At 51.4% G+C, this 19019-nt stretch overlaps 1 protein-coding gene across 3 annotated transcripts in view; it reads right to left on the bottom strand.

The window, feature by feature from the left end:
• TTC28 (tetratricopeptide repeat domain 28) overlaps window positions 1-19019 on the bottom strand; it is a 188900-nt gene that overhangs the window by 25042 nt on the left and 144839 nt on the right. For all 3 annotated transcript variants that reach the window (XM_074844737.1, XM_074844738.1, XM_074844739.1), the window contains 7 exons: window positions 16801-18142; window positions 15894-16417; window positions 14208-14317; window positions 13814-13943; window positions 13197-13415; window positions 11008-11173; window positions 4980-5120 (listed from right to left, as the gene is read on the bottom strand). In XM_074844737.1, coding sequence (XP_074700838.1) covers window positions 4980-5120; window positions 11008-11173; window positions 13197-13415; window positions 13814-13943; window positions 14208-14317; window positions 15894-16417; window positions 16801-18142 — 2632 coding nt within the window. The remainder of the gene's footprint in view (window positions 1-4979; window positions 5121-11007; window positions 11174-13196; window positions 13416-13813; window positions 13944-14207; window positions 14318-15893; window positions 16418-16800; window positions 18143-19019) is intronic.

Here is a 19019-nt window from a genome sequence, read left to right as displayed (position 1 = left end):
TTTGTCCTGGAGGTGCAAGAACAAAGCAAAGATCCCATGGCAGCCTCAGAGAAAGGGGCTGAAAACCCGTGTCATGGAGGACTTGAGCTCAGACTGATCTGGCCTACCACCAGCCTCACAGAGCCTGGCTCTGCTTGCTGAGGATGAACGTGGCTGGGCCAGGGCAGGAAGGAGGGTTCATACCCAAACCAGCCCAGGGCTGCTCTTGCCTCGGCACTCTTTAGGACTCTGGACAAGCCAAATACCACTCATGACCAAGCACAGCCATTCAGGAGGGCTGGGAGGGACCTCCTGCTGCAGGGGTCTGACAGCCTCAGGACAATGGATCTCCATCAGGCCTGTGTTCTGCAAACCTTCCTCAAAGACTCTTCCTGGAGATGCAGCCCTGAATCCACACACGGGGCCCTGACACACTCACAATACCAAGCTGTGGGAAGCTCCAGAAAACATTCAGATATGAGCTCCCTGTGGATGCTTTCATGGATCCGCAATTATCTCCAGAACCCACCAGTGGTTGCACAAACCCACAGACCACCCAGCACTCTCTGCCTGTGTGGTCTGCACTCGGGCAGCTGCCGCGCGCACCCCGTACGGCAGAGAACCAGACGGGGGAGAGACGCTCCAGCCACGCCTCGCATCTGCCTTCCAAAGCCCTCGCTTTGCCCCGGGCCAGCCAGCACCCCCGGTACCCCCCACCCCTCTGCTCCGGAGGGGTTCAGCTGCACAGTCCCCCAAGGTGAGCTGCCAGCCCCCGAGGGCATTAACAGGCTTTAACGACGCTGACCAGCTGCACTGGGGCCTCCACCAACACGCCCTGCCCGTGGGCTCAGGAGCTCCACCTTAAGCTGGGCCTGGGACTTCAGTCTCTGCTTCAGCTCCGCTCGCGTCCAGCTCCGCCACAGCCCTGCCCGTGACCGCTGCGGATCCAGAGCCCGGCCCGGCAGCTGACGTCCCGCAGACCGCCCGCTCCGACGGACGGAGCCCCGTCAGCGCCCCTGGACCTGCTGCTGGCCTGGACCGTGGCACAGCTGGCTCCACCTCAGACCTGCCTAGCCTGGTGACGACCTGGGCTCTCGGCCGGCTCTGGCTGCCATCCCCAGGCCCGCCCTGCTCAGCGCTGTGGGACGGGGTCCTGCTGCAGTGGCCCCTGCCCCTGGGCCCCGCCATTAGGGAGCAGCTGGTCTTTGCTGTGTGATGACAAAAGCACAGCCAACAGGGCGAAAATCAGCACAACGGCAGGGGAGGGGAGATGTGCTCAGACATTACACGATGGTCACCAGAATGAAACCCCGAGCAAAATGAGATGGAACTATCTTGGCAATAGCCATGTTTTCACTGCTGCTGAGGCTCCGTGTGAATCGTAGCCACCTTCGCCTCTGGCCGGATTCACGGAGACTTTACTCTTACTCAGCTTACACTGAGCTTGCTCTGGAAATCTCCAACTATGGTTGTAGGCCTGGCCACAGATCCTGAGCATGCTGACTCACTGGAAAAAAGCAAGCTCTCTGCGATCGTAAGGGGAGCTGGGAGATGGCAATGGCCTTGGCAGAAGTGAAGTCGCATCTAAAGTTCTATTGCTCCTTACCTCCCAATTTGCCTTCTACAAATTCTCACCATGCTGCATCGCAAAAATTGCCCTCAAGGAAGTATATTTTACCCTTTGAGCAGTGTCAGGGCTGATTCTCATGTTTTCTGCAGGTCCATGGAAGGAGGACAAACTGTATCCCCATGATGAGAGGCCAAAGAAAAGGTGGGGGAGCTATACTCAGGTACAGGCAGTGATCACGTCCCTCGCTGGAGCAGAAGATGACTAGCAGGGAGGAAATCAGATTTTAATCTGGAAACTCATCAAAAGCCTAAGAGCCCTTAAGGAGCAGAGAAAACAGAAGCTGTGTAAGACATGAGCAGCTGGGACTATCCTGGGGGCTGTATCAGTGGCATCCACAGCTCAGACTGCTGCTGCCCGGTACAGAGATCACTGCAGCATCCCTTCGGTGCTTCTTTCTCCTCCAAAGTCCATTGCTTCTCAGAAGTTCCTTAAGTTAACTGCCAAACTCCCACATTTTTGCTTCTCTAGGCAGAACTGCCAAAAAAATTGTACTATTCTGCTTAAAAGCCAGGTTACCTGATGACAGCAGCCAGAGGGCACCCGTCCCAAACCAAGGGCTTCCCTTCAGTCACCCGCTTGTCGCCAGACAGGAGACTGGATGGCTCCACACAGTCCCAGCATCTCCAGGGCCTCATTTGCTAACATGGGACCTTAACAGCATGTGCAATTCCTGTGCGTGAGGGAACTTGCACTGGCCCCAAGCCATGCAAACTCCCTTGAGGATCTCCAACATTCAAGCACAAGATGTGAACACGCATTCAGGCCCCACATGAGGAAAGCAGGGCCTGCTTGGCAGTAGGGAACACAAGCTCTTACTCTCCGCTCCAAGCAGTCCGACTTCCCTTTGTCCCCTGCAGCGCAGAAGTCAAAGCAAACAAACGCCAAACCTTCAGTCGCTGCTTGTGAGCCACAACCTGACCATCCTCTGAAACAGCAACAATCCACTCAGCAGTGACCTCCAGCTACCTGAACTCACTCAGCACTGGGTGGCAGAAAAGCCATTGCAGAGAGGAGCTGAGCTGGAGTCTGGAGCTGCAAGATCACAGCTCGTGCTCTACTGAACCACTCAGTTCTGCTGCTTAACCAGAGTCCAAGAGCTCACAGTTCTTTGTTACTCTAGGCCAGTGCACAGAAATGCTGTCTGCTCCCGTTTTATTTCTTAATCTGCTCTCTTCCATGCAGATTTTCATCTGGTTCCTTCCTGAAGTTTCAGGGCTCTTGCAAGGATGTCTCCTTGTTGTCCCAGGCTCAGTGTGCTGCATGCCATGAGCCACACCACTCTCCACATAGCTTAATTATAAAGAACCACACAGTGTATCAAGAGACCAGCTAACGCTTTCTACAGAGCCCTACTATACTCTGTAGCCTCCAGTTTGAGCACCCACGGGACTGGAGCAGACGTGAACTACAGGAGTCTCGGGCAGGACCACAGCATCTACCTTGAATTCAGGGCTCAGCAAGCCAGGCACAAACCAGATGTGGCAGCATTAGCTCTGCCCCCACCCGCAGGCAGAAGGTGGGCAGGCAGGCAGGCAGGCCATACAGCAGTGTCTTCTCATGCTCTTCACCTCAGTGCTCGTGGCAAGAACATCGAAGACATGGCTCTAGTGCTCCTCCTGATGCTCTTGTAAGGGTGCTTTTAATTTTAAGTGCCCGAGTTGCCCCATCCCTGAGCTTCCCCCGAAAGCTACAAACTAGTTCCCTGACAAGGCACCTGAGGTAAGCTCCTGGATGCAGGTTCAAGGTGATGCACTTGGCTGCCATGGAGCAGAAAGACACAGACGCTGCACGGTTGGCCTCCACAGTGCTCCTGAGGATTAGTGTTCCCTGGAGCAGAATCGGATCACATTTTCCCCCTGTAATCGGAGGGGCATCCTGTCCTTCTAAGCCTGATGAACTAGCAAAACATCTCAGCAATTCTGGGGATCTGCATGTTAGATCCAAATCTAGCAAGTACTCATAGTTCATCACCAATGCAGCAGCTTGAACAGATACGCGTGTGGATTCTGGAAAGAAAAACAGGCCAGTTGTTGGTGCCAACAGGCAGCTCCCAGTTTCACGGGGATGCTGTTACAGCTCACAAGCTCCAGTGATGGCTCACAGCACTGCAGGCTGATCACATTTTCTCTTCCAGATGAGAAAGGCCTGGGGTATCCTCTGCTCACAGTCCTTGCTGGAGCACAGATCTAGCCAGAAACCCTGGGTTGCATCATGCAGCCCCTCTCCACTAGGGAAGCGGTAACACTGGAAAATTTCTGTCTTCAATTTTTGTTTTGAATGCTTGCCCTGATCAGCACAGTAATGTGAAAGACTGAGACCTGAACAAGTTGTAAGAGGCAGAAAATGAGTGGAGACTGTGCAGCTAGCACACAGTCCTGTAACTCTGGAAATGCAGCATATTCCCAGATAATTAGTACAACAGTTAAGATCAACAAAACCAAGTTATTTCCATAGTAATTGTGTAGCAGAGAGCTCCAAGCTCCACACCTCACAGACAGCAGGGACAAAACAGAAATCCCCTGCACTGTTCAGACAGTCATAACCAGTGCTTGGCCAGGAGAAGAGCAGATCTGAAATGGCTGCCCCTCAGGACAGAGTTATCAGTTAACAAATCTCTGCTGGCAATCACCTTAAGCTATCAAATTCACCTAGAAACGCAATGAAGATGCTACCCCCTACATCTCTCAAGCCAAGCTACTCAGTTCTTAAGAGAAATACATAGTCCTATCTAGGTCTCTGCCTGTGCCTGGGGTCCTCCCTCCCACAAGAGGCACAAGGATGCTTTCAGTCCCTGTCCTGCCTCCTTCCTACTGAAAATGTCCATTTCTAAAGAAGGAAGCAACAGGACCCGGTGCCCTTCCATGACCTGCGTCCCTCATATCCAGCACTTGAGTATGTAGAACAAAACCAGCCCCCAAGAGGCCACGAGGCACCTGAAGCTCCTGGGCTGGACGCACAAGCGACACACGAGGCAGCAATGGACTCTCAATCCCAGCAGGAGCAAGACGCAGAGCTCTCCTGAGAGAGAAATTCTCACTGCGCCACATGAATGCAAAAGAAAAGGAGAGAAGGGAAAAGCCTACGGGCCCCTGGCTCAGAGGGCAGAGTGCTGCACAGTACTAACACAGGAACCTTGGTCCTAAGAGCGAGGCGCAATGCTCCCTGTCCACCCACGCTGTGAAGAACGGGTGGTAACTGCAGCCAACAAGGACAGTATCAGTTTGCTGCTCTGTGCCCCACAACGCGGGGCTGCAGGGAGACCATGAGCAACGGCATCGGCTGCACCCTGAACGCCCACTTCAGAGAGAAGCCCCTCACCAAGAGTCTCATTCTGCTCGCTGATCCCCACAGCGCAGTGCTGTATCCTCACCTGTTCAAGAGGTTGTTCCTGCTGACCATCCTCAGGAAGCCAGTCGGATCAGTCATTGAGTTCAGCTTGTTGTTCATCTCCTCAAACTGCTGGTCCATGATATCCCCAGCTTCACTCTCAGTCTCGCTACTGGCACAGGCTCTGCAGGGGGAACAGCCGGGTCAAGGAGTCATTGATGCGAGACAGAGCAACAGCTTTGTGACAGATGCTCAGCCAGTTTGAGAGAAAATGCTTTTCAGACACAACCTCAACCAAATGCTAAAGTCAGATTTTCCCTGGATTGCGTCACCTTCCAGTAGGCGTACAAGAGAGTCACAACCCCATCGCCTCTTCTCCTGGGTATTCCTCAAGGTTTAAAGGGTGGCACACGCTGATGGAAATACAGGAGCCAAGTTCCCATGCACTGCAGGTACGGACTTTGGAAGCTGTAGCACAACACAGAAAAGCTGAGGTCTGCAGGAAACACCAACTCAGCCCTCGATTTGCCTAAGAACAGGAGTTAGTGCATCCTTTTCATATTTTCACAATAGTAACTCCAAGCTCTGTGTGCTTCCTTCAGTGGCAAAGCGCAGCATAAAAAAAGGGAGCTGTGTTGCTCTTCCTGTTGTACAAACAGGGAAAGCACAGAGGAAAAAAAAATTACTCTAACAGCACCACTAGGACAGCAGCAATACAGAGAGAAATAGAGGCCAAAATTCCTAAATTTTCCATCTTCTGACATTAATATCTAAATTATCATCTCAGTATAGATTTTATGTCAAATTGTTAGCATTTTCTGTTCTTTCTAAAAGCAGAAGGCAAACACAACTATTGTATATGCATTTTTAACAATTCCTCCCTTTAATCTAGTAAATAATTTGCATACTATATGGCACATCACAAACCTTGGAATTTGTACACTTAACCCAGACCTGCTATGCCACCTGCTGAAGCCACCTTGCATCTCATTTCTGTTTCCTTTTGGGTGCCTGACAACTTGGGGCCTTTCCTCAAGGGCACATTTTCCACTAAAGAACACACAAATTAAATGAACGCACAATATGTACTTGTGCAGGCACAGGCTGTCCCCGTGTTGCTGTATGGACCACAGGTTATCTCGTAAGCATACTTCCAGGTCAATAAAATTTGATAACCTAAAAGAGTAAGTCCTGACAAAAGCCAATCACTTAATGAATGCTGAAATGGGACTAGCTGAACAACAGCCAAGGAAAAGAAAAAAAGGGGGGGGGGGGGGGGGGGGAAGGGAAAAGAAAAGGCTGTCAACAGCTGCCTCCTGTGTGTTTTTCCTCCAGCTGCAGGCATGCTCAGCTTTTGAGTTCTGGCACAGTTTAGAGCAATACTCACAATGAGTATCTGCAGCTCCTTGCAGAGGCAAAAATGTTGAGTTCATGAACCCCAGAGATCAGGCCACATGCTCTCCCTAAAGAGAAAGGAGCCTGTCCCAACATAAGTTCAAGCAGATTTTAAAGTCCCTCACACTTTATTTTTTTGCAAGTATGTGTGATTTGTTGGCTTAATCAGACCAGCTGGAAGGAACCACTTCCAGCAGAAAGTGAAGGCTGCAGTGTGGAACTGAACACCACCACAGCAAAACCCTGACGCCACATCCCGTGACAGCATCCCTCCTCTCCGGGAGCAGCGAAGGGGAAGACGTGCCACTCCAGAGACACAACGATCTACAGACACGCTCACAGCGTTACGGAAGGCAACGGCACTGCAACTGGGACACCACAGCACACAACTACAGTGCACTTAAGCAAGCTGTGAACTGAGAAGTCAAACAAAAGTCTTCACATGTGTGCTATACATATCTGAAACCCTCTGTTCTGTGCTGGCAGGCAGAGAATGGGTCCCGGGACTGCAGATGACAGCTTCTGCTGGGGGGCTGGCGAGCTGCAGCATGGTGGCAAGTCAGCAGTGCTGGGGGGAAGCGCTCGATCCATGGGGGGAAAACATTTCAAAGCAGAACATGACGTTCACCCACACAGAACGGACAAGATTTGTTTGTTTAATTCCCTGCATATAATTTTGAAGTGGGGAAAGAGCTCCTGCCTGTGATCATACCACACCAGCCCAATGATCTCAGACACAAGCGTTAAACCCAGAATCCTTAACCAAAAACATACCACTACCATCACCATGAAGAGAGGAGGAAGCTGACATCACAGTAAATTAAAAACTCATCCCAGCACCTACAGACTGAAGGACTCCCTTTGCCAGAAGGAGATACTGAAAACAGTATCTGCAAATCTGTTACACAAGGCAGAACTGCAGACTTTGGTTGTGTATATGCAGATCTACAGGGTAAGATGCAACCATCAGCACGTAGAGACAGATGTAACCTGAATCACACAACCCTGATGCTTTAAGAGAAGGGTAGATGGAACCAATTCAGTCTGTTTTTTTCCCCCTCTTGTCCCTCCTGTCAGTATTCACACTTTGGAGGGAGCGACTCTATTCTCCCAGAAAGAACAGAGGGCTCACAGTCCACATCCACATACAAGACAGAACTGGATGAAGCATCAACATCCGGAACACATTTGCAAAACCCAGGAAACATGAAGGCTGGAGGGAGTAACTTTTGACATTTCCTTTAATGGGAATCATGCAACTCATTTTCAAGCAAGACTTGAAACACGTAATTCGGAAGGTGTGACTGAAGCTAACAGATGCAGAAGTCTCAGAACAGATTTTATGTAAGAGCCCAAAAACCCCAGACACCACCACCACCACCAAAGATAGGCCATTTCTTAAATGTACCATTTATACATTAGCAGTAACTTCATGATTATGATCATTTGGATAGCAGTGGTTACGTGCTTGTAGCTTCTCAGGGCTTAAATATGAAGCAAGCTACTCCTCTGTGTATGTCTGTTCCCTAATGTTCTGAGTGCTCAGCTGGCTGAGAGACCCTTTGCTGTTCCTCAGAGTATTTAATAAAAACCCTAGACTAACGAGCAGTTTGTTACAGCTCACAGACAAATGAATAATCCAATCAGCTGTAAAAAAATATTTGTTTCCCTTCAGAAAGTGACATTTACAATCACAAAAGGTTGTGCAACTTTTCAGAAAGTACAAACCCAAAGCGCACCCAAACGAGACACGACTGTAAATCCAACAGGCACAGACGTGGGGATCGCTGGAGACAAGTCAGCTGTCACTACTTCTGGCTTCTAACTGTCTCAACACTACAAGTTTGCACTGGCCCACCTCTCAAGCCTGTCCTCAACCCTAGTAACATTATTTTGGTTCAAACTTTCTGCTCTTCAAGCCCTTGCACAGCCCAGCCCGGCCACACCGGCTGCGTTCCCCAGGTGCCGCCTGCAGATCCCAGCGCTCCCCTTACAACACCTCAGACTCTTCCCCGAGGAACCACAGAGAAGGTGTTTGCACACACGTGTGCCGCCCTGTGCTGCGGCAGCACCAGTCCTACCCCCACACCCAGACCAGAGGCCCCAAAGCCTTCTCAGCCCTCCCAGGGAAGCAGGTTATCACGGAAGGGAAACGCTTCCAGCCCGAGAGCAGAGTGGGCAGCCCCACGCCAGGGCGTCCCCGCACTCCTCCGGACAGAGGTACCCTGCGGGCAGCGCCACCTCATCACCGCCACCGTCCCCACTCAGGTCTCCCGCAGCAGCTTAAGGCAGGAGAGCTGCTGCCTCTCTCAGAGAAGCTGGGCCACAGCACAAGGCTTGGCCAGGCCTCGGAGGTCGCACACGAAGCACACAGCGCTGATTCCCAACTCACAACCTGGTGCTCGTATTCAGCAGCTTGGCAGTGGCTCCTCAAAACAATTCTTCAAGCTGGCCCGAGCCCAGAATCAGGCTCCGGGAGCCAGAGGTTGGGCTGGGGCCCCAGCGCGTGTATTCCCTGGACTAGCAAAGCCAGAGCGCTGAGGAGCAAAGATAAGCCCGACACTGTGCACCACCGATTTATCAGACAGAGACACCTTTTCCCAAACCTTCACAAATCCAGTATTTTTTCTGGTACAGGGGAATAAAAAATAAAAAATCTTAGGCAGAGCTTTCTCTTCAGTTCCCTAAAGAAAGGTAAAACCAGGAGAATGTGTCACCACAACCTGAGTCTTGCAAAACACAACCTGCCTTGCAAAACTTTCAGGATGCATTCAGCATCCCAGCACTGACACACAATCATTAATTTACTTTGAAATCAGTGAAAATGGCAAAAGCAGTCTAGCAGGCCTGAGTCCAGAACCTCTGATGGCTTCCAACTCCCTTCTAGCACCCGACGCTGCCGTGAAGGAAACGGCACAGAGGGACTCGCTGTCTGTGCTGAGCACACGTGTCCACAGCGCTCTCAGAGCTTCAAACCCAGCAAGCTGACTGCAACCAGTTTCATTACCGGTGCTGGGGACGTAACACAACCAAGCGTCGTGTTTCCCCCTGTGCCAAGGGGAGAATTAATCTGTCTGTGAGAGACTGGAGCAAACCCTGGGGAAAGCAACTAGGAAATTTGGTACCATGCCGTATAGCTGAAACACCTAATGGGAAACCTCAGGCCTGGGGTTATGTTCTTATTTCGCTCTGACAGACAATTCCTGTCCTGTCCAACCAAGGTGCGAGCATCAAGGGCAGGAAGCCAAGGACGCTGTGGTGAGTGGACCACAAAGCACAGCCTGGGCTCTCTGCTCTCCCGCACAGCAGCGCTCTAACTCCCGCCGCTGCGGTGTCGGATGTGCAACTCCTTTTGCTGCCTACGGTAGCTGTTACAAAGGCTGAACAAGGATTAATTAGGGGAGCTCAACAGCTTCCCAGTTGCCCACAGAACCCCGAGCACAAATCGATTCGAGGATCAATGCCATCATTTCCTCTTTCCTGGCCAACATCATTACTCGGAACACCAGGCTCGGGCACGCTGCTGCTGCAGACGGCGGGTCACGCCCAGGGAGCGATCTGCGGGGTGGCTGCCGCGGGCACGGGCCAGGGCAGCTCCATTACTGCTTTCACTGTCAAAACCAGGTGAGGAAAACGACATTTGTCCACAGCCACAGGGACTCAGAAGTGCTTCACTCAGAAACCTCAGCGCTGCAGAAAAATGCAAAATGGTTTAAAAAAAGACTAAAACATGGTATAACCTAAAAGAGCCAGTGCGTCCACACACACCAGTTTTGGGGGCTGGTTAACAAAGCAGCCAGCATGTTTAAGTCCCCTTTGCACTAGTAGCAAACTAGACCTGCGACAGCCGGTGTGCCACTAAGCCGCCGAAGGAAAGCAAGGTGTGACTGTGCAGCAAGGCTCACTTGTGGCAGGAGCCGAAACTGTCGCCACGGCCTTTGCCGGGTACACTTCACTCTCAGGGAACACACGACGACACCCCCAGCTCAGCTTTTCAGACGGAAGCATTCAGAGAAAAACTACTCGTAAATATCAGCTTCAAAACTATATTTGTACTCATCCAACCATAAATCAAACCAAATACCGCAAGAGATCATGAGACTGAGTATAAATAAGCAAAAAAACCTGAGCTGTGATAAATCCATGGGATAAAAACAAAAAAGGAAACATAGTTGTGGGACCTGTCCAAGTAATGGATTGGAGAAAGGTTCCTCCCTCTTTGCTGAAATTCATCAGACGGATTAATTCAGTGTAAATTATTTACTTAGCTATAGCCACAAGGGAACGTATTTGGAGGGGGGTGGAATTCCTACGGTATTTGCAGTTTTTCATAAGTAAACCTTTGGCAGGGAATTAATTACACTGGAAACTGTAAGTAGGATGGAATCTGCCCATATACAGTCAGACGTGGCACCTGCCTCCTCATCCAATCTACAGATCCACCCCCCAGCCTATGGGTTCAAACCTTATTTGCATGCGCATGTGGAGCTGCTTGGCGGAAAACCAGCCATGGTTACAAAAATAAAGCGATTTTTTTATTGCTGCAATGAAAATTTGCCCCAATTTGACTGTCAGTTCTCAGACTCCTCGGCCAATTAGCTCATCCCAGACTGTTATAAATCGCTTTCAGGTGGGAGAGCAGGAACCAGGATGTCAGACCCCCCTCCCCAACTTACCGGGTATAGTAGGAATCCACCCCCAGGGCCTCCCGCACACTGGAGATGTACTGTTCCAGCGCCGAGTTCGTTATTGTTTGCAGGGTCACGCTGTTGGCTTCATGGAATTCCCCGGCATTTTCTGTCAGGCTGTCACCCAGATAATACTCATGAAATTTCAGAATTCCTGCAAGGCACCAGAATCACGAGGTTACTTCTGCGGGGCAGGAATAGCGCTGCCAGCAAGTGCCTAGGAAGGTGGCACAGCCCCTAGCATTTGGCATTTCCAGTACAACTGGGGAAGAGCATTCCGTGCTGCGCCTCCACAGGGCTTTTCCAGCATTCGGTATTACAGCCCTGCTTTTAAAATCTGGGTTTGTGCTTCGCAGATGACGGCTCAAAGGTACAAAGGCAGAGCAGCACTTTTATGAGCTGCTCAGAAGGCATTTGCTATTGCAGCACTCTCATATAAATTATAAACCAGATCTTTCATACAAGCACCTGCCAGAGTAATTCGCGTTTCAAGAGATGCACATGAAAAATACCTATTAATAGCCTCTGATCACATAATTGAACACACAAAGCTCAAATGCTGAACAAGACTGTTATTACTACAGCAGAACCTCCTCGCATCGCACATTGATTTTTCATTTCACTCATATGCATGAAAATGCATTATATACAAAGAAAGAAAAAGATGGATTAATACATAGTAAAATATTAAAAGATAGCACTTCACAATGGGTAAACCAGATAAAGGACACTCACTATTTTGTTAAGAATTCAACTCTTACTGCAGATAAAACCTTCCTCCACTCAGACTGGGATACCCTTCCTGATACAATTAATTCCACAGCCTGTGATCAACAGCAAAAGACTGCTCTGGATGCCCTGTTTGCCTCGACAGCATAAATTATTAACCCAGTTAAGAGTGGAGCGATAAAGAATAAAGCAACTCCTTCTGCAGCAACAGCAGCAAATACAGAATCAGTGAAGAGGCTCTGCGCGTACCATCTCAGTGGGATAATGAGGATCCTGGGCTGCTACTGAAGCTACTCTCTCCATCAGCACTAACGAAACAAGAGGAGGTCACCGTGGCTGGGCTGGAGTCCCTGCTGAAGGGCTGCCCAGCAGAGCTGCTCAAGCAGGAGCCTTGAAGCACCACAGTCCCAACGCCTGACAGAGCCTTCGAGGAGGCTTGAAGAGTGCAACTGCTCTTCTACGAGACCCCGTCTGGGCAAGGAGGAGACGGCTCGTGAAGCCTAGTGGCAAACCCTGCACTTCTGGTCCACATAATTTTAATAAGCTCAGCTTGATATTAATACTATAGAATTACTGGCATTTTACTGTGCAAACTATAGGCCTGAAGAGCCAGTTAGTGACTGGATGCACAGCAGAACAACACCATCTTACACTTCCACACACAACGTTGCAAAACGCCCCCAAAAAGCGTATCTCCCAATTACTGTCACCCCATCTGAAGTCAGGCATGTAGGAATGTTTGCTCCCCTTCCTGGAGCACTTCTGGTGCAATCTCAATAGTGCTTTTTATCTCTTTAGCTTTGTCATGGTGAAGGGCTGCAATTATTAAATTATATCCAGAAAGAACTCATGAAAATTTACATTCATTGCTTTATTAGATAATGAACAACAGCTGCCTGCAAAAAGCAATCCTTTTCAAATTAATCCTCCTTGCTCCTCTGCGATAAGTGTTTCCACATTCATATGAGGAGAATTCAGAGGATCAGGCAGTTCAATGGTGTATCAGGAAGCAAGGACGCCCTTCTGTTTTCTGCAATCCACTTCAGTGAATACATGTCAAAAGCTTTTGGAAGGATAAAGCACAGAAATATAATTAAAGTAGGGATTCTTATGCATAGAAGATTCTCACAGAGCCAACACACTCAGAATCTCATTACTGCTCTGCTCTGCCCTGTGGGAAATATGTACAGATTGGAGGTTGAAAATGGAAATATTAAGCACGTGAAACATTTCCATCTCCAGGTGAACAACAAAGCCCTGAATAAGCACTTCTATGTCATTATTGCTGTAGCTGTGCCATGGGTTTCAGTCCGTTCAGCTTTAAGGTACTAGATGGAAAGGATTCCCTCGTACGTCCACCGGTCCCACACTCATCCCTATCTACAAATGGTACCGTTCTACCTTTGTAAGGCTTGTTCAGAGGCTCTTATCCCCAAAAAGGACCTCACCTGCCCCAGGAGCCAGCAGCCAGCTGTAGAGATAACCCGCAGCCAGGGAATAGTAGAGAACAAGTCCCCTCTGGCCATTCACTGTCTCCAGGACCTGGTCAATGGTCACTGGAGAATACGGATCAGAGTCCTGCTGCCCGGTCTGACGTTCCACGAGCAGGTCAGCAAATGCCCTCGTTCGTCCTCTCTCTGCTACTGCCAACGCTTCATCATGGTGACCTGAAAAGACAGAGCCATCTCTCAGACCCGACACCAAGGTGGTCTGCAGAACAGGGACAGCTGCCATCCCAACCCAAACTAAAACTGGGGGAAGCAGGGTCACAGCACTTATTTCTGGAAAGAGTAGCCTCTGTGCTGGAGTGCAGTCCCACAGATCATCTTGGCTGTAGGAAATATATGGGAAAACAAGCCACAGAAAGGCAAATGAATGGAGGAAGCAAGAAAGAAGATCCAAAGGTGCCTGAAACCCAAAGCAGGACACCCCTATTTCTGTCCTGGCAGAGAAATGCTGTGCTGTGCTGGACAGATGAGGTGTGATGAACTGCCTCCCCACAACTTCAGCTGAACTCCTGCCATGAGCTTGGAGTTCAGTCTCAGCATCTGATGGCACCTCTTACCGAGACTGACAAGTACTCGCTGCAGGGCCTGGTAGGAGGATGTCTGCAGGTCGAAGAGTGACAGCTTGTAATCCGTGCTCAGCTGCACCTCGTGTCGGATGGTTTCGAACAGCGCCGAGGCCCGGTACAGCTGGGAGGGAACACAGCCACGGTGACTTCCTTACCGACAGCACAAAGCACTGCGTGGGAGAGCAGGAGGATCCGGGCCAGCACAGCCCCGGGGCAGGGGAGCTCTGCCTCAGACAGCCCCTCGGGCAGCAGCCTCTGGGGCAGAGGGAGGCTTTGGCAAGTGATAACGCAACCTCCCCGACAGACATTTCCTCCCCTGAGGACAGGAATGACCCAAAGGGCTCAGAGGACACAAGCCTGCCAGCACAGAGCAGCCCATGTGTACCTGGTGCTGAGACTCCTCCAGGTTCCCACTCGCCCAGAGGGAGAGGCCGAGACCGTGGCGGATTTTGGCTTCATCTTCTCTGCGTCCCAGCTGCTCTGCCAGCCTCAGTCCTGGGAAGGAGTTGGAGTCAGAGAGGGCCAAAGGGGAGAAGGTGCTTCAGCAGCCCGGCAGAGCACTCCTGCCTCGCAGCTGGGCACCCCGGGGCTCCTGTGGCAGGGACAGCCCCGGAGCTGCTGAGCAGGGGACCCTGAGCAGGGCAGCGCCAGCGCCTGCAGCTGCAGCCAACACTCAAACTGGCACCGGTGTGAGAGGTGCCTCAGCAGGACATTTCCACGGACCCCCCCTAAGTGAGGTTAAGGGGCAGTCCCCTGAGACACACTCACTAAGCCTCTATCAAGAAGTTCAACTTTTAAACCTTAAAAGCCACACAGACAAACAACACCACACTGAGCTACCAAACACTGCCAGAAAAGACACCTCTTGCCACATTGCTGGCTCGTTTCCCACCAGTCCTCCCCAGCCTCTGGCAGGCTCCGCACGGTTTATGTACTGAGCCAGAGCAGAGGGCAGGCTCCTGGCGAGACCGACCTGGAGCTCATTCCACTTCCAGCAGCACCTTCTGTGTCGTTCCCCCTCCCACCACGCTCCAAACCTCTCGCCTCTGTAGGCCCTGCCGACAACAGAGCCGCCTCCTCTTAGGCCCCTCAGGTTTCCCACGGACTGGGGAGCAGGGCCCTGGCCACGGCCACGCAGCTCAGCAGCAGCCAGCGTTTGCGGGCTTTTCAGGAATTCTGTGTCACACCAGGAGAAGGAGCTGTATTTAATTTCTCCCCTTCCAACTTAATTGAATTCCCTCAGCATCTGGAATCCTGCCAAGGTCAGTTTCAGGAAAACCAGACTAACTGATGTAATTAATCCTTCGGCTTCCAGCTTCATACACTCCAGCTCCGCTGCTCATCTCCTCATCAGAGAGCCACCACCCCGAACAGATGCTGCCTGCATGCTGGAATCCCCTGCAGCAGCACAGCTCACCAGCCAGCACTGGCCCCGGTGCTCAGCAGCAGCAGATGGCTCCCGGACACCAAGGGCTGAACCTCCCTCACCTCCTGTCAAACACAACTTGTTTCCACTCACAGCTCAGAGGACGCTCACCCACCTGGTCTCACTCCCACTCGAACGCAGAAGGAAAAGCAGGTGGCTATCAGCAAGGCACACGTCGGGCTGAGACCCGCTCTCAGGATCACAGAGATCCATCACGACCTGATGTGGTTTTCCCAGAGCCAGTTCCTGCTATGCAGCGCTATTTATAGAGAAGGTTTACACCTTCCAGGCTCAGGCACAAGTGAGCTTTATGAAGAGACTCTGCCAGGTGTGGTCTGGATTCAAGCTCAGCGCTTGCTGAGATACCCGGGAAGGCACAGACTGTGCTCTGCTTTGTCTACAGGACAGCAGGAAGGCTCCGACTGACAGGGTGTGCTGACCATAACAGCCTGCTTGGACAGCTACTCACACAGATGCTCAGCAGCAGCTAGGGGTGTCTGCAAGAGCTTTTGCATCAAAGGCTAGTCAAACACATCCTCTCAGCGCCACGCTCACAGTATCTCACTTCTCTCCATGTCTTCAGGCCTCCCCGCTATCCCCCCGAACCTACCACCACATGCTGTGATGCCTAATTCAGCCTCTTACCTTCCTGCAGGTACATCACAGCCTGAGAGTAGTTCTGCAAGGCATGATGAGTCCTCCCCAGACTGCTGTAAGACACGGTTTTGGCTACAAGGTCGTTCATTTGTGCTGCAATGCTGAGGTGCTGCTCCTGATAAACTACCGCCCTCTCGTAGGTGCCCAAGGACTCGTAGGTCAGGCCCAGGTTCCCGTAGGCCCGGCCTTGGCAAGTGGGGTTGTTGGTCTCCTCCGCAATCTGCAGGTCCAGCTGGTGATACTGCAGGGCTGTGTCGTACTCCCCCATCTGCTGGTAGACCCCACCGAGGCCGCAGGCAGCGTCGCTCTCCAGGGCTCGGTCCTTCATCTCTCGAGCGATGTTCAGCTGCCGCTCCAGGCAAGAAATGGCCTGTTCATAGTTCCCCAGCTGGCTGTGCAGGCTCCCCAGCTCCCCGTAGGCCTGGGCTTTGTTAAATGCCTCCCCCAGCTCATGTGCCACCACAAGCCTCTTCTCAAAGCACACCAGAGCCTGCTGCAAACTTCCCATAGCCCTGCAAGGGAGGAAAACAACAGCATTTATTTTGCCAGTATTTTCTTGAGAGAAGATATTTTGTCATTTCCTCTACAGGCCAGCTCAAACCTATCGGGCAAAGACAAACGCTCCCCCAAAGAGACATCCCCGGCACTTTTGAATCAATCTCCTTCTTCTGCCACCCTATAAACCTCTCCTCTCAGGGCAAAGCAACCTCAGCTTCACTATTTGAGCCAGCAGCACAGTCCTCAGCACCCAGAGGACCCTGTAACTCGCTCCTGTGCCGCGTCCCTGTGCACGTGTACAATGGCCACACAAACACACCCCATCAGCCACACACTGCATCCGTGTGCACTTGTACTTCACCGTCCGTTGGTAGAATGCACACGTGGTGCTCCTTACCTGTGCCCATTGCCCAAGCCCCGGTAGGCCTTTGCCTGATCTTGCATACGGTTCAAGCTTTGTGCCACAGACAGGTACTGCTCATAATACTTTATAGCTTCCTCAAAATCTCCCAGAGCCTCGTAACAATCTCCCAGGTTTCCATAGGCTCGGCCCCGATCTAACACGGATTCATTTCCGCTGAGCTGCTGCAGCATGGCCAGCTGCTGTTCAAAGTAGCCGATAGCATCCTCCATGACATTCATGTTCATCTTGGTAATGCCCATGTTACCATAGACTTGGGCTTCTATGCTGGGGTCCTTCAACTTCTGCCCGAGCTCCAGCTGTTCTTCGTAACACTTGAAGGCCATGGTGTACTTCCCAAGCGACATATACACCGCAGCAAGGTGACCATGTGCTCTGCATTCACCTGGCATATCTCCCAGCTCCTGGTACACCTCCAGCTCCTGCGTGTGGTAACCTAAAGCCTTGTCACACTTCTGTATCATTCTGTATGCAGAGCCCAAGGCTGCATAGGCACTGGCTTCCAGTCTCCTGTCTTTAACATGATGAGCTAAGCTCAACTGCTGCTCATAAAATTTTATTGCACCATTTACGTCTTTTTTACAGACAAAAATATCCCCCAAGTTCCCCAGAGCTCGGAATTTGGCCTGGGAATTGTTCAGAGACTGGGCCAGGGACAACAGGTACTTCTGACACTCCTCTGCTTTGCTGAAGTCCATCAAGGCTTTGAAGGCCAGGCCCAGGTTGCAATAGGCTTTGGCTTGGCTCAGCTTGTCATGAAGATCCTTTGCTAAGGCCAGATCCTGCTCGTAGTACTTAACAGCTTCCTCATAGTTCCCAAGGCAGTAGTGGGCATAGCCGAGGTTATGGCAAACCTTCCCCTCCCCTTCCATGTCCTGCAGCTCTGGGGACAGGCGCAGGTACTGCTCGTAGTAAGGGGCTGCCTGCACGTACTCTCCTCGTGAGCAGTGGAAGTTGCCCAAATTGCTGAGGGCCCGTGCTTCACTCTGGATGTCTCGCAGCTCCCGGGCGATGTTGAGATGGTTTTGGTAGTGCTGCAGAGCACGGTCGTGGGCACCCAGCGCTTGATAGGCGACAGCTAAGTTCCCATGCGTAGACGCCTGAGAGGCACGGTCATTCACTTCCATAGAAATCTGCAGCTCCTGCCGATGGTACTTGACAGCCTGGTCGTACATGCCCAGGGCGTTGTAAGCGTTGCCCATGTTGCCATAGGCCCGGCCCTGGGCCGCGTAGTCGCTCAGCTCCTGAGCTATGGACAGATGTGTTTTATGCAGCCGCAGGGCAGTGTCGTAGTCGCCTTTCATCTGGTGAATGATTCCTGAAAAATAACAGAAATGGGCTCAACAAAAACACTCCCCTGCACTCACCCTCTGCAGCACCTTGCCATGCCAGGACCCTCCTGCAGCCTGGCCCTCACAGCTTGCGGCAACCCCCTCCCTTCCCCACAGCACCCTGACGCACCCCAGGCTCGGCTGACGCGGCCTGGCCCTTCCCACATGAACTGCTTCCCTGCTCCTAACAGGAAAAGCCTGGAGAAGGTTTTATATTACACAAGGCACATATTCACCACAACAACTGGACAGTTTGGCCTTATAAAATGCCCATTTTCTTTTCTGATTATGCTTTTTTTTTTTCCACTTTTTTTTTCATCATTCACCCAGTGACTCCATACTCAACACACTGAGCAAGGAAGCATTTGCTTTTCAATTTCAGTCCAGTCATCTTGCACTTGTTATGAGACATGGGAACAGGAGCTCTGGATCTGCTGAGGTTACAACTTACGCTTCAATTAAACTCTGTGCTAATTATACATGTGGCTCCTTTGCAAACACTTGTGAACAGGCCTGGAGATCTGAAAGGAGGAGGAGGAGGCCCTGCAAACACAGATCCTGCAGACTTGTCACAGTTACTTGACACCTGAAGACAACTTCAGGTCTTTTCCTGCCCCTAAAAGGAAACAGCTTCCAATTTCCACCTCCATATCACAACCAACGTGTTGAGGGGGAAGAGATGCGGAGGTCAGTAGGCAGCTGCCTTCCCCAGTCACCAGCAGGCGCAGCACGCTGTGATCAGGCCCTGCGCATCAGCCTCCTCTTGGTTTTTACTTTTAATGAGACATTTGCAGACAGAGGCTTTCTAAGTGAGCCTGGAACATGAAGGCTGAAATCTGTTTTCCCAAGGCAATGTGGACCTCG

The sequence above is a fragment of the Strix aluco genome, chromosome 18 (assembly GCF_031877795.1).
Source record: "Strix aluco isolate bStrAlu1 chromosome 18, bStrAlu1.hap1, whole genome shotgun sequence".
NCBI classification, from domain to species: Eukaryota; Metazoa; Chordata; class Aves; order Strigiformes; family Strigidae; genus Strix; species Strix aluco.
This window is presented reverse-complemented; position numbering and strand designations above follow the sequence as displayed.